The following is a 21,136-nucleotide window of genomic DNA, read 5'->3' on the forward strand; positions in this document are numbered from 1 at the left end:
CTGGCCTGCTGTGTTCCACCAGCATTTTATGTGTGTTGCTTGAATTTCCAGCATCTGCAGATTTCCTCGTGTTTGCCTTTGCAATTCATCCAGTGTTCTTTTGATTGACTGTAAATGAACAAAATCAGCGCAGACACCGAATGCAGATAATGTACTACCTTCATACAATGTTTTTGATGGTTGCATCCTCCAAATCTTAATTTTCATTGCAATATTCAAGATGATTGTTGATACCTTCAAAATTTTTTGTAATGCCCAACTTGTTGAAGTAGTGAAATTGTTTCATTATCAATCCTAGCCATTTCTGACAACTCCAAGCAATGCTTGAAACCATAGGGAGCAAAACGGTTTTGAATCACCTACTGCTTATTTACCACCAACTATCAATGACATAAAGCACAATTTTTTGAATAAGAACACACACAATTGACGCTATTTCAAAACTGCTTGCTCTAAACATAGTCTAACAGCCACACAATTGCACGTGACTGATGTTAGTTGGAAACTATCGAACAGAAGGTCCCAGTTAAGAGGCATAGTGTCCCAAATAAACAAAAGGAATCACATCTATTTTCTAAATTAATATTTGTTTTTTTAATAGTTGTCCCAAATAAGTGGCTGCCCCGATTAACCAATGGCCCAATTAACCGGAATCCACTGCATACTCTAATAATTGACATGTGTTAATGGATACCTGGAGGACAAACAAACTCTGTGAAGTTTCCACGCTGGTCAAGGGAGTGAGGGTGGGACCCAAGATACCTGGACACATTGGCTTGAATCTGAGTTTGGCTGTTGCATGTTCCACGTGGGCAATAAAAACCCGGGCGGCAAAGGCCTGAAGGAGCACTAAGACCTTTTCTGTCACAGACATGACCGGCTACAGAAGACAAATTCATTAAATAAGATATGGTTAATAATGAAAGAAAGCAATCAGAATTCAAGCTGAAGTTGGCAGTTACAGTTTAAATTTTATTCACCAGATATGATAGCCACCATAAATATCATATTCACTGCTGGGCCAAGGATCTGAACATTGTAAATATATCTTAAGGTGCATCCTTTACTGTTGGTTCATAACAAGGTTATATCAGGGTTGCAAGGTGACTTGTGACTATAAGTGCCCAGATGAATTTCACTAAAAGCATGATTAGACTTTGAAATGGTAATAAATGTGATTTACACTTGGTTAAGTTCTTTTATTTTAGATTGCAGAGTAAAACATCATGTGATTTAAATTTCTAGGTGCATCAGCAACGTTTTTTTCATAATCAAATTCTCAAATTTTATTCCATACCCAACCCAACTAGCTAACTGCCCTAGTGAGCCACAGTCATTGGTTGTTTCACTAACCTGGACAAGCAAGGCACTCCAAGTCACTGTGAGCTGTTGTTCTATTGTTATAAGTTCCAACTGGGCATGGATATTGAGTAGGATGTGAAGTACCTCCAGGGCAATAATAACCTAATTTCAATCAAAGAGATAACTTTGTTATTTGTTACACGATCAGTATCAATTATGAAGAGCTTGCTGTAAGCAACGCTGTCACCATGAACAAAAGGTAGCATTGGCTTGTGGAATTTACCATCAGTAACAATGCAAGTTAATTTGGCAGATTTTCTATATGCAGATAAAAATGCACGTATCTGATATAAGATGATTTTCAGATTAAAGGCTATTAAGTATGAAATTACCTGGCCAGCAAGGTGTCAAGAGAAATGATGTAGAGGATTCTGCACAGTAATACCCAGGTTTACAGAGATCACACTCTGATTGACGGCTTCTGTCACTATAGCTCCCTGCTGGACATGAGGTTGGTTTTGAGCTCCCAGGTGGACAAAATGTACCTTCCAAACATGGTCCTAAAATGAAAATTGTGTGCACATCATTGTGATGACCAGATATACTTATTACTATTGGAAGTAACTGGTAGTTGCATGTGTATCATAAATATGCAATGCCTATTGTAAAACAAAAAGGCTAAAGGAAGATATGATAGAGGTGGTGACAATTGTGTAAGATTTGAGAGAATGAAAGGAGGACAATTACTCCAGCTGGGTTATGTATTGCAATGTGCCAGCAGAAAATTGAATCCAATTACATGTCTCTACAGTCATACGCTGCTCTGAAGAAGTATTAATATTTCACTATGCTGGCTGCAAGCTCACCTCCTATGCCTGTGTTGTTGCCTTCGGGTGTAGGAGTATCAACTCCCATCTGACAGTAATACCCAGGTGAACATGGCCCAGTCACTTGATCTGCTCCATCTTCACTGCAGAAGAAACCAGCATCACATGGCGCGCAGTCAGGCAATGCCTGTAGTCCCAGAGCTGCACCATATGTACCTATGAAAGCAAAATATAAAATGTTTACAGCTGCTGAAGTTAACAATTGTTTGTCATAATGATGTCTGTGATCATAAAGATACATTGTCCAAAATACAATTAACATGTTTGGCTCCATTTTTAAGAGAAAGCCCAGCTTTGCGATTGGAATCGGTAGTCAGAGTTGTACTGGTCGACAGAAGCATTCACTTTCTAAATGCAACATCCATTAAAACTAAGCTTCTGCAATAATTAAGAAGTTCACAAAATGGAAAGGTTGAATGGCTATTTTTCCGGCATTGAACTATGACAGCGTTTATCGTAACACCATGTCAGTAGGCTCTCTATGTTGGTAAAATCTACAAACTTGTCGATGGAGTTAGAGTAGACTTTGATCACACAGTTGGGAGTGTCCAAGGAGTAGAATAGGGGGCTGAGGATGTAGCCTTGTGGGGCACCAGTATTGAAAATATTATTTGCCATTTACACTAAGAACCAAAGACGGGCTCCTGCTTACGACAAGACATTGAACAAAGAATATTGGTTGGGTCTTTAACTTACTCAGAAAAGGCACTTTGATCTCTACAAGTGAGAGCTGCTATGTTTTTTGCAAAGCTGATCTGGGCAAAAAAAGAAGGCCTTGTGGCCCTGGACAGTGAATATCCGTCACAACTGAAGGGGTTGAGGAGGAGATTGAAAGTACTGTGGTTTACAGAGAACCTTTCCTAAGCAAAAGTAAGAGAAATTAACTCAAGCACCAATTTCTACATTTGTTACCTTTTGGACATTTCTTCCAGTTGAGACCAGTTTGCGTTGGACAATAATATCCTTTAGGGCATTTTTCAATTCTATTACCATCAGTACAATAGTGTCCTGAAGGGCATATGTCACAGCCATCAGCATGTGTGTAGAGCATATATGTTCCTACAGAAACAAAAGATAAGTTTCCTGTTCCAAAATTAAATAAATAAGGTTCCTAGAGCTTCAGAAGGGTTAAAACCTACATTGTGAAGGTAAAATTCATGAACATTGTAAGACCACAAGACATAGGAGCAGAATTAGACCATTTGGCCCAGCGAGTCTGCTCCGCCATTTCATCATGGTTGATCCAATTTTCCTCTCAACCCCAATTTCTTACCTTCCCCCCATATCCCTTCATGCCCTGACCAATCAAGAATCTATATACTCAATGACTTGGCCTCCACAGCTGTTCGTGACAAAGAATTCCATAGATTCACCACTCTCTGGCAAAAAAAAAATCCTCTTCATCACTGTTCTGAAATAACGCTCCTATATTCTGAGACTGTGTCTGGTGGTCTTAGACTCTCCCACCATAGAAAACATCCTCTCCATCAAGGCCTTTCACCATTCAGTGAGGTCACTCTTCCTTCTGAGTACCAGTGAATACAGGTCCAAAGCTATCAAATGCTCTTCATATGACAAGCTGTTCAATCCTGGAATCATTTTTATGAACCTCCTTTTCACCTTTTCTAGTTTCAGCACAACCTTTCGAAGATAAAGTGTCCAAAACTGCTCACAATACTCCAAGTGAGGCCTCACCAGTGCTTTATAAAGCCTCAACATTACAGCATTACATTCTAACTTTTACATTCTTGACCTCTTGAAATGAATGCTAACATTGCATTTGCCTTTCTCACCATAGATTCAACCTGTAAATTAACCTTAGTGAATTCTGCATAAGTACTCCCAAATCCCTTTGCTCCTCAGAGTTTTGTACTTTCTCTCCATTAAAAAATAGTCAACACTTTCATTTCTTTAAAATGTGCATGACCATACACTTCCTGACACTGCATTCCATTTGCCACATCTTTGTCCACTCTTCTAATCTGTCTAATTCCTTCTGTAGCCTCTCTGCTTCCTCAAAACTACCTGCTCTTCCCACCTATTTTCATATTGTCTGCAATCTTTATAACAAAGGCATCAATTTCATCATCCAAATCATTGACATATAATGTAAAAAGAAACAGTCCCAACACAGACCCCTGTGGAACATCACTAGTCATCGGCAGCCAATCAGAAACGACTCCCTTTACTCCCACTGCTTGCCTCTTGCCAATCAACCACTGCTTTATCCATGCTAGAATCTTACTTGAAATACCATGGCTTGTAACTTGTTAAGCAGCCTCATGTGTGGCATCTTGTCAAAGGCCTTCTGAAAATCCAAGTACACAACATCAACTGATTCTCCTTTATCTCTCCTGCTTGATATTTCTTCAAAGAATTCCACCAGTTTTGTCAGGCAAGATTTTCCCTTGAGGAAACCATGCTGATTACGGCCCATTTTATCACGTGCCTCCAAGTATCCTGAGACCACATCCTTAATAATCCACTTCAACATCTTCCCAATCAGTGAGGTCAAACTAACTGGCCTATAATCTCTTTTCTTCTGTCCTTCTCCCTTCTTGAAGAGTGGAGTGACCTTTGCAAATTTCCAGTCTTCCAGAACTATTCCAGAATCTAGTGATTCTTGAAAGATCAATCAATCTCTTCAGCCACCTCTTTCAGAACATTGGGTGTACATCATCTGGTCCAGATTACATATCTACCTTCAGACCTTTCCGTTTCCCAAGAGCCTTCTCCCAAGTAATGGTAACTTCACATACATCATGACCCCTGACACCTGAACTTTCACCATATTGCTAGTGTCTTCCACTGTGAAGACTGATGCAAAATACTTATTTAGTTCAACTACCATTTCCTTGTCCCCCATTACTATCTCTCCAGCATTGTTTTCCAGAGCTCCAATATCCACTCTCACCTCTCTGTTACACTTCATGTATCTGAAGAAACTTTTGGTATCCTCTTTAATATTATTGGCTAGCTTAACTTTTGCATTTTATATTTACCTTCTTAATTGGTTTTTAGTTGTTTTCTGTTAGTTTTTAAAAGCTTCCCATTCCTCTAACTTCCCACTATTTTGCTCTGTTATATGCTAGCCTCGGTTGTGTCATCTTGGCTTTAGAATACTTCTTCCTCTTTGGGATGTATCTATCCTGTGCCTTTTGAAATGCTTCCAAGAATTCCAGCAATTGCTACTCTACCATCATCACTGCCAGTGTTCTTTTCCAATCAATTCTGGTCAACTCCTCTCGCATGCCTCTGTAATTCCCTTCACTCCACTGTAATGCTGATACATCTGACTTTAGCTTCTCCTTTTCAATTTTCAGGGTGAATTCAATCATATTATGATCACTTTCACCTAAGGGTTCTTTTACCTTCAGCCCTCTAATCGATTCCAGTTCATTGCAAAACACCCAATCCAGAACATCTGTTCCCCAAGTGGGCTCAACCATGAGCTGCTCTAGAAAGCCATCTCATAGGGATTCTAGAAATTACCTCTTCTGGAATCCAGCACCAACCAGATTTTCCCAATCTACGTCCATACTGAAATCCCACATGACCATTGTAACATTGCCCTTTTGGCATGCATCTTATATCTCCTGTTGAAATTTGTAGGCCACGTCCTTCCTACTTTTCGGGGGTCTATGTATAACTCCCATGTGGAATTGCGAATCCCTTGATTTACTTACTAATTTTTAACAAGTCAATAAAAATGTGTTGTCTGCACTGGAATTCCCTGAAACTTGATAGATTTAAAACCATGGACTAAGCAAAGATCTGCAAATTCTAGGCAATAATATTTTGCCACTCAAATTTCAGTGCTCATTGTAATTTCCTGATCCAAGAAATTCTGGGTCCTACCATCCATGGCTCTGCTTGGCTAACGCTCACACAAGGTGGAGGTTCAATGGAAGTTGGTTCACTGACATCATTGACTCATTTGGTGCTTCACTCACTTCCCAAAGGGCAGACTAAGGTGGACTACAGTGAGAGGAAGAGTAAGGGAGAGGCTGATAACTATACATTAACTGGGGTAGTGTTCCTGCAGAAGAAAGACCTTATGATAACTGAAAAGTATTAAATTAATTTGGCAAGCTTTTAAATTGGTAAAATTAGTTGATTATTTTCATATGTATTGAGGTACAGTGAAATGCTTGCATTCTGTTCATACCGAGTAATTCTGTACAACAGTGCTTTGAGGAAGCACAAGATAAAACTATAACAGAGTGCAGAGTAACAGCTATAAAGTGCAGTGTGGGTAGGTAATGCGGTGCAAGGTCATAATGAGGTAGATTGTGAGATCAACAGTCCATCTTATATTATGGAACTGTTTGATAGGCTTCTGTAACTTCTGGAGAGAGAAGAGAGGATGTCTGGAGTAGTTGGGGCCTTTGATTATAGAACATAGAATAGTACAGCACAGTACAGACCCTTTGGCCCACAATGTTGTGCTGACCCTTAAACCCTGCCTCCCATATAACCCACCCCCACCTTAAATTCCTTCATATACCTGTCTAGTAGTCTCTTAAATTTCACTAGAGTATCTGCCTCCATCACTGACTCAGGCAGTGCATTCCACACACCAATCACTATCTGAGTAAAAACCCTTCCTCTAATATCCCCTTTGAACTTCCCTCCCCTTACCTTAAAGCCATGTCCACTTGTATTGAGCAGTGGTGCCCTGGGGAAGAGGCACTGGCTGTCCACTCTCTATTCCTCTTAATATTTTGTATACCTCTATCATGTCTCCTCTCATCCTCCTCCTCTCCAGAGAGTAAAGCCCTAGCTCCCTTAATCTCTGATCATAATGCATACTCTCCAAACCAGGCAGTATCCTGGTAATTCTCCTCTGTACCCTTTCCAATGCTTCCACATCCTTCCTATAGTGAGGCAACCAGAACTGGACACAGTACTCCAAGTGTGGCCTAACCAGAGTTTTATAGAGCTGCATCATTACCTCGTGACTCTTAAACTCTATCCCTTGACTTATGAAAGCTAACACTCCATAAGCTTTCTTAATTACCCTATCTACCTGTGAGGCAACTTTCAGGTATCTGTGGACATGTACCCCCAGATCCCTCTGCTCCTCCACACTACCAAGTATCCTGCCATTTACTTTGTACTTTGCCTTGGAGTTTGTCCTTCCAAAGTGTACCACCTCACACTTCTCCAGGTTGAACTCCAACTGCCACTTCTCATCCACCTTCTGCATCCTATCAATGTCTCTCTGCAATCTTCGACAATCCTCTACACTATCCACAACACCACCGAACTTTGTGTCATCTGCAAACTTGCCAACCCACTCTTCTACCCCCACATCCAGGTCGTTAATAAAAATCACGAGAAGTAGAGGTCTCAGAACCAATCCTTGTGGGACACCACTAGTCACAACCCTCCAATCCGAATGTACTCCCTCCACCATGACCCTCTGCTTTCTGCAGGCAAGCCAATTCTGAATCCACCTGGCCAAACTTCCCTGGATCCCATGCCTTCTGACTTTCTGAATAAGCCTACCGTGTGGAACCTTACTGTTGCTGGCTACTTTACTGATGCAATAAGAAGTGTCGACAGAGTCTATAGGGAGGTGACCATTTCCATGATGTGTGGTGTCCAGAATGCTTTACAGTTTCTTCAGTCTCATGTAGAGCTGTTGCCAATCAAGCTGTGATGCATCCAGATAGGATGTTTTCTGTGGTGCATTGATAGAAATTGGTGAGGGTCAAAGGGGGCATGCCAAATTTCTTTAACTTCCTGAGCTTTCTTGGTCATAGCATTAACATGATTGGAACAGGACAAGCTATTGATAACCTACACTTCTTGGAACTTGAAGTTCTCAACCTTGCCGACCTCGGCACCATTGATGTAAACTGCTGCCTTCCAGAAGTCGATGACCAGCTCTTTGGTGTTGCAGTTATTGTGGGAAAGGTTATTGTCATGGCATCATGGCTCTAGGTCCTCTATCTCCTTCCTGTAGTCTAGTACATCATCACTTGAGATACAGCTCACATATTAGCTGCATACTTGTAGATGAGGTTACAGCAGAATCTGGCCACTCAACTGTGAGTGCATAGGGAGTAGAATAAGGCAAAAGGGACTCTGCCTTGCAGGCACCAGTGCTAAGGATAATCATGGCTGAGGTGTTGTTGCCTGTCCTTACTGATTGCTGTCTGTCAGACAGGAAGTCAGTTATCTAGTTGCAAAGGGAGATGTTGATTCCCAGGTGTAGGAGTTTGAAGATGACTTTGATTGGAATTATAGTATTGCATAATTATAGTATTGACTGTTAGTCAATAAGCAATCGTCTAATATTGGTGTCTTGATTGTCCAAGTACTCCAGAGTTGAGCATAGGGCCAGGGAGATTGTGCCCGACATAGACTTTTTTCAGCAGTAGGTGAATTGCAATGGGTCACATTGTCTGTGAGGCTGAAGTTAATGCATGCCATGACCAGCCTCTCAAAGCACCTCAGGATGGTAGGTGCCAGAGCCAGAAGGTCTATTTTTTAATTTAACTGCTATGGTAGTAGCAGAAACTGAAGAATTATGATTGGAGTGGATCTTGCTCAGAGTTGTTCAAAGCTCTCAAAAGTGTCAGCATTAACCCCTCAGCTAATTGTGTAGTTTTAGCTAGCTGCCCAGGATGCCAAAAACCTTGTGAACTCAGTTGTAGGACCAAATGTGCAATTTAAGCCCAAACTGCTTCACTGTTTTGCATCTTGAAAAATTGAATTCTGTTTTCTATCCATTGAGATTTGTAAGTTATTTTGTTAAACAATTATAAACACAAAAGATTCTGCAGTTGCTGGAAATCCAGAGCAACACACACAAAATGCTGGAGGAACTCACGGGTAAGGCACTATCCATGGAAATGAATAACCAGTCAACACTTCGGGGCAAGACTCTACATCCAAACTCCTTGCACAAACAGATTCACTTGTTATGAATGCATGCTTGAAAGATTTACTTGCCATTTCTACATGCCCAAGGCTGGCTAGAAGCAGCTGGGCAATAATGCCCCACAGGGCACGGAGCACCCATGCTGCCATCCAAAGGGAAGGCACTTCTCGAACCAGAGACGCAGTAAAATCCAGCTGAACAGTCTCCTGGAAGAAAAGGGAGGAGATTTCTTTCAAAATTGAACTTGGAATTATAAATTTATTGCTCCATTGTTAAAAATGACAAATATAGGATTGACTTAAAAAACTGTTCATCTTTTAATTTCCTTCCAGTTTATTAAATCATTCTGGAAATGAACACTTTATATTCTGCAGTTACACCTTCTATTTGATATATTCTGGTCAGTCCTGCTGACTGATTTGATACACAGAGATATATAAAAGCAATATAATGGAGTTAAATAGAGATAGATAAAATACTTTATTATTTTAAAATTGTTCTGACATTATTTTTATTGCAGCCTTATTGGTAACAACTTAAAATAGACTGCTCCTTATGGTTTTGCAAGACTGAATCGGTCACATGCTAATTCCAATCTAAAGGGAGAATACAAGGTGTGCTGAAGGCTGAATCATCTTCCTAAAAACTGGAACAATTTATTCTCATAATTCTTAATATATTTCCCTCATACTGTCTTTAATCATATTAAACCAACAACACAAAAGGTTATCTTTCCTTTCGAAGTGGCTCTAGAGGTAATGTGCCTAATTGCTGTGAATTCATGTTTAGTGATATTACTACTTAAATAGTGACTTCGCAATCTTCATTCAACCATACAACTGTGTTGAAAACTGGTTTGGCTTTCTGGCAGAAGAAAAGCTTGGATGTAAAGCTGGGTACGAGAGAAACAGAACTGATTCTGTGGAAATACATTTTCTCCGACTTTTCTCTTGAACCCACACTTCCCAATCTTACCCTAGTCTGATAAACATGAGAATGGCTGCAGTTTCCAAACTATATTGGTGAACTCAAAGAGATAATGGAAGGAAGATCACTGTGATCTGAGTCTGGGTCATATCGCCCTATCATCAAAGATCCTGCCATCCAGGCAAAGCCATCTTCTCATAGTTACCATCATGCAAAAGCTCCAGAAGTTCAACACCACCAAGTTCAAGGCCCTCAATAGCCCTCAATCATTTGATTCTTGAACCAATCTGCATTACTCTAATCATTGCTTCAGTATAGCAACACCATGGCTACTTTGATCATTTTGCGGTACTTTGTCCTTTTTGCTGTAATTGTGTTCTTTCCTGTAAAACTTGGTTGTTTTTCTTGAGAACGCTGCTTATCTGTTGCAAGAAAGTTACTCATTTCTTAGTGCATATGACAATAAACTTGACTTTGATTTCATTTGCTGCTCAGCATGCTTTGCTATATTATTTGTTAAATTTTGAATGACATACTATTTGACTGAATTAATATCATTTCATCATATTGAAGAACACATATTAAATTACCTTTGAACGTGATGTGATTAGACACATTTAATATTTAATATCACATTTAATATCCGATACTTTATCGGAACAAATCCTTACCAGAAACATTACTTTGTCCTTGACTTTCACAATATTTTCCACCTGGACAAGGCAGACATTCATTTCTGGATGTCACACCTGACAAAGGTTGGTAAGTTCCTGGGGGACAAGGTTTAGGACTGTTAGTCCCAGAAGGGCAGAAATAACCTGGTGGACACTTATCCCCTGTTTGATCTCCAAAAGGACTCCCTGTTCTGGCACCAAGCACACAATAATGCCCTGGGAAACAAGGTCCAGTTGGAGAAGCAAGCCCTGGGGAAAAAAAGATAAGAGGTAGAGAAATTGAACATTTGAAACACTCAAAATAATTGTAAAACACTATCTGGCAAATTCCATGATCCTACCTGGCTAATAGAGACTTTGGTCAGAGTACAGATCCAAGCATATGGTTACAGCATATCATGATGTAGAGAATAATACATTTACACAACTCTAGTATTTAATCTGACCTACAGTGGGTAATCAAGTACTTCATAAAATTGTAACATTAAATCTGTACAATTGTAGAATAATAAATATTGAAGTTTATATAGGTTTAAAATAAGTTGAGAGTGGAACCAGAAACATTTTCTTGTGAATAATATTATTTGTCTATGAAAATACTTAACAAAGAAAATACTGATGTTATCTCCAGTAACTGAGCTAGGAAGGAAAAATATGATTACAGCTGATTTGCTCATGGTTGTAGTGTTTGGTTATATTCTTAATCGTGCCCCCTTCAAATCTAACCTCATTTTCATGTTTGCAAAATGCAATTTTGATTTTATAGTCCTGATAAATGCCTGCTCCAGCAAAAATTTGAGCATTTTGTCGCCTACCAGATCCATGTGTTTATAACACTGTACTTGAACCTCTCCAGTCAAACTGCAGTTTTTTGGCACAGTGTCAAAGTCATTGGCATGCCATGAGATCATGACAAAGATAATCTGACCCTCTATCTCCAGCGCAATCTTTGACACAGATGACCACACCATCCTCCACCAATGTTTCTCTGCTACAGTATAACTGAATAGAACTGGCCTTGCTAGTTCCATTAAAATGTATCCACTGGAGTCAAGGAGATACCAGTGATGGTTTATTTTCCTGTGGCCACATTTCTTTCTGGCATTCATGAAGGATATAGCCATCTACCCATTCTATTTCTTTTCCTGCTCTTCATGAATACAACATTGGCTTCCAGGTGTTTGGTGATTATTTCCTTTTTACTTCTGCATTCCCTTTCAGGGCTGTTCCATTATCTGAAATTATCAAACTAGTTGCACCAAATCCAGCTTTGGATGAACAGACATTTCCTCAATTAAACACTAAGAAGACTAAACCAATGTCCATCATTCCCCACAGCCTCAAATTAAGGTAATGGCCCTTTAAAGCTGAATTGAGGAGGAATTTCTTCAGCCAAAGGGCAGAGACTCTGCAATTCATTGCCACAGAGGATGGAGAAAGCCAATTCATTTGGGTATATTTAAGGGAAAGATTGAGAGGCACTTGTTTGGATTATGAGAAGGCAGAACAGGGTTAAATAAAATATGATTGAATGGCAGAACAGACTTAATGGGCCAATGGCCTAATTCTGCTCCTATTAAGGTCTAATTTGTTTGATAATATCCCTTTGAAACACCTTGTGCTTCAATTCTTAAGTTAAATGCACTAGAAGATATTCTTGCTGATTTTGTTGAAGACTACAGACAAATCTGATTATGAATATCTTAGGAATGATTGAGTTATGGTTTTAATGAACAATGCATAATGTTAATAAGCTCCAAAAAGCTGGAGTTGGGTCTTAAACATTTGTGTACAGTGTCTGAAACTCGCCTACTCAATGAATTGGTTACATCATGTCTTCACAACTTGTGGATATAGAAATCAGTGTACCTTTTGTCCAGGTTTTTAATAATTAAAATAACTGGCATTGTATCTAGGTAAGTATCTGTCAGTAAGTGATGGGAATGTTCCTCCACCTCAATGATAGAATTCTTGTCTGATATTGTACTGAAAGAGTTAAAAGCCCACAGTCTCCATAATGAGCAGGTACATTAAATCAGGAAGATAAGTAAAGCAAGAGATCTTGATTCATAGGATTCTTGAAGCTTTGAAGCATGCAGATGAGGTACATTAATGCATGTGAAATGACAAGATCACTTGTTATTTTCTTGGAGACAAGTGAGTCTGGTTCAGTTGATAACATAAAACTTGTTAAGGAATAATTAGTTTCAGAATTGTAGCTGACTGGAATGCATAGATTAGAAAAGAAGTGTGGACTTTCTTGATTATATGAGTAGCAAACAAGCTCTTTGTACTTCTCGGCCGGATCTGTGCCAAGGATCCAAGGATCTCTGAGATTTTCTAGACCACTTGTTGTAAATTGGAGTGCCTGATGAGCAGAAAGGTGTGAGACTTGTTCTTTCATCAAGCATACTACACTCATTTTTATATATTTTTTTCCAATATCATCTTGTTATTCCTTAAACATCCTGTAGCAACCTTGACGTGTTCTTTCTCCCTCATTGATTTAAATCCTCAAAACGCATTTATTTCCTCTTATAGATATCAGAGATCTGCATTTCAAGCAATTCTAGTTGTTGATACAAAAACATTTTGAATTTCATAAATTTGAACAACACATGGAGGTTTAAGTGCTAAACTACTTTAATTATTTATTATCACATGCCAATAAGACATCTATTTTATAGCTTTTATTTTCCTATACCTTCCATGTCACAGTAGAAACCTGGTGTACACAGAACACATTCCATAACAGATGACAGACCATCCCTAGGGCCAAATGTTCCAGCTGGGCATCTTATTCCATAGCCAGAACCTTGGGGGCAATAGTGCCCAGGTGGACACAGGTAACCAGTGATGTTATCTGAAGGGCAGGAGGTGGTGGCCCGCAGCAAGCAAACACAGCCTGGGTCACAAAGACCGGAGTAATGACTCAGACCTGAAAAACAATTGAAACAATTGAAAAATGAGCACTGCAAAAACTACTTTTGACAGAAGACATTTTGATAGGTACATGGATAGAAAAGACTTAGAGAGATTTGGGCCAAATACAGGCAAATGGGGCGAGCTTAGATGGGCATCTTGGTTGGCATGGATGAATTGGGACAAAGGACCAGTTTCCATGCTGTATTATTCTATAACTCAAAGAGTTGAAATATGCAAGGTCTCAGCAAGGAAATATCAAATTCTAACAAATGCACAAAAGGTACATGTTTTTCACCAGTGGTGATGTGAACTTTGGTGATAGTATCATTATTATTTACTTCATTCCTAACTACTGAAGCAAGACTCTTACCTTCTACTGCACAATATTTCCCTCTTGGACATGCCTCACACTGCTCAGCACTGACTTGAGCCGTCTGGTTACTGTAAGAACCCTGTGGACATGGATACTGGATTCCTTGAATGCAGTAATAGCCAGCTGGACAGTCAATGGGTTGGACTGAGACTGGTTTATTTTCGATGTGTTGTCCAGACAGGTGGAGTGGACCACAATACCTAGAGCAATATAAACTAGCATTTTACTCGCCTGCAAATTTCATACATAAACATTTCAATGCAATGGAAAAAGTTAAACAGCATTAAAACGGATGGCTTCATTGAGCGGACTCAATTTGTTGTTTTTTTTAAGCTGAGCTGCCTTCGTCTCATTAAACCATTAATCAGTTATGGCTTTCTCCTCCTGAGTCCTCCACAGATTCTCTTCACCTTTGATCCAGTCCCATTATCTTAGTTGTTTTATCAGTCTTAATTCAATGGTCAAACGTATAAAATTGCTCCCATGGACCATCTGGCTCTTAGTATAAACAAGAGAAAATCTGCAGATGCTGGAAATCTGAGCAACACACACTAAATGCTGAAGGAACTCAGCAGGCCAGGTATCATCGAGGAAAAGAGTACAGTCGGCATTTCAGGCCTGCTCTGGAGAAGTTTAATTCTTCTCTTTCCAGCATTTGCAGATTTTCTCTTGTTTGTAATTCGATTGCAACACTGTGAAGTCTCTTCCAGGGATGACTACCCTGAAGAAGTTTAAATCTTCCCATCCTGCCAAAGGGCTTTGGCCTGAAACATTTACTGTACTCTTTTCCTAGATGCTACCTAGTTTGCTGAGTTCCTCCAGCATTTTGTGCATGTGTCTCTTAGCATGCATTGTTGCCATAAGTCATTGGAGCAGAAATAGGCTATGTGGCCCATCAAGTCTGCTCCACCATTTCATCAAGGCTGATCCATTTCCCTCTCAGCCCCAATCTCCTGACTTCTCCCTGTAACCCTTCATGCTCTGACCAATCAAGAATTTATCAATTTCTGCCTTAAATATACATAACGACTTGGCCCATTATTGCCTATATCTACTTTAGCTGTATAATTCTGATCCCTTTACTGATGCCTCTTGCCTTCACAAAGCTTTACTATGCCAATATATCTTGGCTGTTCCTCTGTTCATTGGTCTCCCTTAAAAAGCTGTTCACTACATTCTACATTGGTTCATTTATTTTCAAAATAAACACAGGGATGAAAATATTCAATCCATTTCATGATCTCTCCCTATACCTCCTTGATCTTAAAAATTACTATCCATCTTACACCTGCCCATTCCTTGGATAATCACCCCCTGCTTATGGCTCCATGCTTGGGATCTTCTCATCTAAAGCTTTTCTCTTTAGTTAACATGCTTCTGAAAATCCTTTTGTGAAAAGCAGAACACCAATTTCTCCCAAAACCGGAACAAGACGATGTTTAAATTAATATTTCTGTTTTGTGGAAACTTACTTTCCAAATGGGCATGGCTTGCAATGTATTTGTCCATTTTGATCCTGATACTGCCCAGGAGGACATGGCTTGGGATTTGAACTGCCAGAGGGACAGTGGTGATCAATTGGACAAATGAACCCTGTGAAAGATAGAATGAATAGGTGAGCTGCAGACACACAATCTGCTGAAGGAACTCAGTGAGTCGAAGAGCATCTGTTGGGGGGATAGGAACTGTTGGCTTGTCAGGTTGAAAGCTTGGATAGGAGAAGGTTGGGATAAACTGTGGAAATAATGTCAAATGATGCTACCACAAACCTGACTGAGGTCAACATGCACTGACAGCAGATATCAAAAGTTGTGAAGACAAATAAGATAAGGGAGTAAAAGCAGAGGAGAGAGAAAGGACAGAGAAATGGAAAGTTAAAAAACTCACAAGAAAATGATTCAGCAAAGAGTCGAAGCAAAAATAGAAAATCAGTGGAGACCAAAAATAGAAATTGAAAGAGAAGGAGTAAATAAATGAGATGAGATAGATGTACATAGATAAGGAAGGAAGGAAAGATAGTGATATTGTAGGCACACACAAAATGCTGGAGGATCTCAGCAGACCAGGCAGCATCAATGGAAAAGAGTAAATAGTTAATGTTTCGGGCTGAGATCCTTCATCAGGACTGGAAAAGAAGGGGAGAAGTCAGAATGAGAAGATGAGGGAAGAGGAGGAAGAAACACAAGGTGAGGTGAAACCGGGGTGGGGGGGGTTGAGGGTAAGAGGGGTGAAGTAAAGAGCTAGGAAGTTGATTAGTGAAAGAGATAAAGGGCTGGAGAAGGGGGAATCTGATAGGGGATAACAGAAGGCCATGGAAGAAAGGGAAGGGGAGAAGCACTTGAGGGAGGAGATGGGCAGGTGAGAAGGAAAGAAGAATAGGGAATGGTGAAGGAGAAGAAAGGGGGTAATTACCGGAAGTTCAGGAAATTGATGTTCATGTCGTCAGATTGGAGGCTAACCATAAAGTGTTGCTCCTCCAACCTGAGTTGGCCTTATCCTGGAGGTACAGGAGGCCATGGACTGACATATTGGAATGGGAATAGTAATAGTGATATAGAACTCTATGTCCACAAGGTAACTTAAAATGTTTAAACATTACCACAGGCATATAATCAGCCATTTGAAAGAGTTTCACAGACATCCTTCAGATGAAGGAGAAGATAATAGTTTAAGAAGTATTTATTTCAGGGTCATTGATACTGTTCTCATTACCACCAATTTCACAGAACAAGCAAAGTGGCACATCAGGGGAAGGGGAAATAAAAATAACAAATCCTGGATACACTCAACAGGTCAGGCAACATTTGTGGAAAGAGAAACAAGAGTTAATGTTTCTATCTTTATTTCAGATTTCCAGCACCTACAACTGATTTACTGACAAAATTCATTGAAAACTTGGTGGGTGTTAGGTAAGTCAAAAATAGACTTGATAATTTACATGTTATTTAACAGCTCCAAGTTGACCCTTCCCACCCAATTGTGGTTACCCACTTATGCAAAGGAGAAAAAAGTTTTATAAGGGTTTCTGCTGCAGCAGGGAACGAATATTGATAATCCCCAATGTAAAGGATGAATGGTAAAGGTATAAGAAGAGATAGTGAAGTTAGAAGGGTGAATAGCGTAGAAGGTTAATGAAGAAAGTGGAGGCATGTGTTTTTCAGCTAATTAGCACTCAGTCATAGCAGGACAGTACATTCCATTCTTTCAGTATAATAGGCCTTGGTGGAGGGAAGGCTTACAAACACAGTGATGTCAACAATGACTGATTGCAAGGTCACTTTCATCTGATTGAGCCTGTGCTGAAAGCAAAATGGGTGAAAATGCTGTACGCTGATGTTCCTTGCATGTGATTATGTATAAAAATGTCATACTTTGTTCATCTGCAGAGAAAGTGTGAACCATCTTCTCCTATTTGCAAGTACAAGATGGATGGAAACAAATGTATTTCTGTTTCACCCAATGAATGGATGGTATGAGCATTTCTTTTCAAAAAGTGGGCTGGATTATCCATTCACTCATATCCAAGGGGTAGATAAATTGAGAACAAAATCATAGCCTTTCACATTTGTGATTTCTTACCTACTGGAGCTGGCTCTGATTGACCACTAGGACAGTAGTACCCTGCTTGACACTCTTTGGTAGCATTAATATTTGCAAATCCAGGACAGTAAAATCCAGGAGTACACAAATGACAGTGAGAGACATCTGTCTTACCTGAATCCAAAAAATAAATCCTTGTTAGAATTTATGCAGCACAAGTAATTCCTGTTGATACTACTTTTGTTCAATTTGAAATGATATGTGGGCATTTACTAGTGGGTCTTGAGAACATGGACATTATCCTTAGAACACAGTTAATACCTCCACATTTGTATTGGATAGGAAATTTCAGAAAATATACTCACTGATGATAAAGGCTTATATCTACATCAATACGATGAGAAATTTGGACAGATGAAAAGAGATTTGGAAAAAAAATTGAAATGGTCTTCCTGCAATCTTGTTGACTTGTCCTCCTTGCTGTGACAAATGCAAAGCAAAGAGATAGAAATATAGAAACCCTACAGCACAATACAGGCCCTTCGGCCCACAAAGCCGTGCCGAACATGTCCTTCCCTTAGAAAGTACCTAGGGTTACCCATAACCCTCTATTTTTCTAAGCTCAATGTATCTATCCAGGAGTCTCTTAAAAGACCCTATAATTTCTGCCCCCACCACTGTCGTTGGCAGCCTATTCCATGCTCTCATCACTCTCTGTGTAAAAAAACTTGCCTCTGACATCTCCTTTGTACCGTCTTCCAGGCACCTTAAAACTATGCCCTCTCGTGTTAGCGATTTCAACCCTGGGAAAAAGCTTCTGACTATCCACACAATCAATGCCTTTCATCATCTTGTACACCTCTATCAGGTCACCTCTCATCCTCCGTCACTCCAAGGAGAAAAGGCCGAATTCACTCAACCTATTCTCATAAGGCATGCTCCCCAATCCAGGCAACATCCTTGTAAATCCCCTCTGCACCCTTTCTATGGTTTCCACATTCTTCCTGTAGTGAGGCGACCAGAACTGAGCACAATACTCCAAGTGGGTTCTGACCAGGGTTCTATATAGTTGCAACATTACCTCTCAGCTCTTAAACTCAATCCCACGACTGATGAAGGCTAATGCAACATATGCCTTCTTAACCACAGCGTCAACCTGTGTAGGGGCTTTGAGTGTCCTATGGACTCAGACCCCAAGATCCCTCTGATCTTCCACACTGCTAAGAGTCTTAACATTAATACTATATTCTACCATCATATTTGACCTACCAAAATGAACCACCTCACACTTATCTGGATTGAACTCCATCTGCCACTTCTCAGCCCAGTTTTGCACCCAATCAATGTCCCGCTGTAACCTCTGACAGCCCTCCACACTATCCACAACACCGCCAACCTTTGTGTCATCAGCAAATTTACTAACCCATCCCTCCACTTCCTCATCCAGATCATTTATAAAAATCATGAAGAGTAGGGGTCCCAGAACAGATCCCTGAGGCACACCACTGGTCGCTGGCCTCCATGCAGAATATTACCCATCTACAACCACTCTTTACCTTTTGCGGGCAAGCCAGTTCTGGATCCACAAAGCAATGTCCTCTTAGATCCCATGCCTCCTTACTTTCTCAATAAGTCTTGCATGGGGTACCTTATCAAATGCCCTGCTGAAATCCATATACACTACATCTACTGCTCTTCCTTCAACAATGTGTTTAGTCACATCCTCAAAAAATTCAATTAGGCTCGTAAGGTATGACCTGCCTTTGACAAAGCCATGCTGACTATTCCTAATCATATTACACCTCTCCAAATGTTTATAAGATCCTGAGAGGCAGGATTGCTCCATCAACTTACCAACCACTGAAGTAAGACTCACTGGTCTATAATTTCTTGGGCTATCTCTATGCCCTTTCTTGAATAAAGGAACAACATCTGGAACCTTCCAATCCCCCAGAACCTCTCCCATACCCATTGATGGTGCAAAGATCATCACCAGAGGCTCAGCAATCTCCTCCCTCACCTCCCACAGAAGCCTGGGGTACATCTCATCCGGTCCCAGCGACTTATCCAACTTGATGCTTTCCGAAGTCTCTAGCACATCCTCTTCCTTAATATCTACGTTCTCAAGCTTTTCAGTCCACTGTAAGTCATCTCTACAATTGACAAAATCCTTTTCCATAGTGAATACTGAAGCAAAGTATTGATTAAGTACATCTGCCATCTCCTCCCATTCCATATACACTTTTCCACTGTCACACTTGATTGGTCAGGTACTATATTGGTCAGATTGGTCAGACTGTTCAGCATGCAAAGTTATTAATATCTTAAGCTTAATGAGAAAGTTCTAAAATTCCTTAAATATCACCTGATGCTTCAGATAGTGTTTCAGAAATACACAGCAATCCACATTTCTCTTTTGCATGAAGTTGCTCAGCATGACAGAGCTGAAGGACACCATAGTGTATTGTAATTCTCCTTTGTTAATGGTAGGAATGCCCACTATATTTTGTCCACATTTCCAGAATTGCTATTGGCAGTGAGCAGACAAATAACACATTCAATTGTCCATCTTATTCTCATTGTTTTCTTTATAATGTCTAAATGAAAGAAGATATGGATCACAAAATATTGGCGGAGATTATTCTTCAGCATAAAAGGGACTTCAGGTGAACCAAGGCAACCAGATCATGTGGGATAGAGTGGAAAACAGGTAAACATGAAAAGTGGCAAACAAGCTCCAGGTAACAGTGAGCTCTCCCTATGGGAAAAATGGGTTGTGTGTGGATACCTTGGAAATGAGTTATCACAGTAGATCATCTGTCTCTGTGGTACCACATACAGGCCCTGCAGTCTACTATTAGGAAGGCATGGTAGAATTCATATGATACCCTATTTTCCATACAATATTAGTCTATATGGATAAAGAAAGTCAAAAACAACCCCAGGACATTACATTTACTATACTATGCATGAGCCTTAGGCACATATATAAAGATAGTATGCCTAAGACTTTTTTTTGCACAGTACTGTAGTAATTTTATGTTTTGCACTGCGCTGTTGCTGCAAATATAATCATGATATAAGTGAGTGATGATAAACTTGATTCTGATATGGGTCTCCATTATGGACTGAAAGCAATGTCACCATTAAATATACTGGCCTTTTGAGCACTTTATTCCTCACTTTATTTCCCTCTTTTATGGAATGTCTTCATCAGCCAGAGCACACATCAGCCAGATTTCACAACACCAGCAATATATTACACTGACAAAGGAGATGAACAGTCCATTTAACAGACATATCATTTCACCCTTTTCAAGGCAATCTGTTTGCTCCACCCATTTTCCACCCTGCCTTCTCCACTATCTAGAATAATTGGTTTTGATGATGAAGGGTCTTTGGCCAGAAATGTTACCTGTTTGTCTTTCTACAGGTGCTGCCCTGACCTGCAGAGTGTCCAGCATTTTCTGTTTTATCTCAGATTTCCAGCACCTGCAACTCTTTTTGATTTTCATTCACTATAGGAATTTGAAAGTCACTTTCCAACAGCTATGACATAACTAGTGTCAATACTGAGAAGGGTAGACTTTTTTTTATTAGTTTGGAGTATGAAAGC

General features: G+C 39.9%; 1 protein-coding gene across 1 annotated transcript; it reads right to left on the bottom strand.

The window, feature by feature from the left end:
• Positions 1–683: 683 nt before the first annotated feature.
• Positions 684–14,407, bottom strand: LOC132385048 (multiple epidermal growth factor-like domains protein 6). The gene is made up of 7 exons (XM_059956752.1): positions 14,391–14,407; positions 13,978–14,180; positions 13,387–13,620; positions 10,680–10,931; positions 9,153–9,287; positions 2,169–2,345; positions 684–880 (listed from the first exon to the last, which is right to left on the bottom strand). The coding sequence occupies exons 1-7, from the start codon at positions 14,405–14,407 to the stop codon at positions 684–686; spliced, it is 1,215 nt and encodes a 404-aa protein (XP_059812735.1).
• Between the last annotated feature and the right edge of the window lie 6,729 nt (positions 14,408–21,136).

Source organism: Hypanus sabinus, chromosome X2 (genome assembly GCF_030144855.1).
Source record: "Hypanus sabinus isolate sHypSab1 chromosome X2, sHypSab1.hap1, whole genome shotgun sequence".
Taxonomy (NCBI): Eukaryota; Metazoa; Chordata; class Chondrichthyes; order Myliobatiformes; family Dasyatidae; genus Hypanus; species Hypanus sabinus.

Coding starts and splice junctions, on each gene's coding strand:
- LOC132385048 (XM_059956752.1), bottom strand. Junction 13,621..13,977: donor GAAATATTGTGCAGTAGAAG/GTAAGAGTCTTG, acceptor ATTGTTTTTCAG/GTCTGAGTCATTACTCCGGT. Junction 881..2,168: donor CAACAACACAGGCATAGGAG/GTGAGCTTGCAG, acceptor TGTCTTCTGTAG/CCGGTCATGTCTGTGACAGA.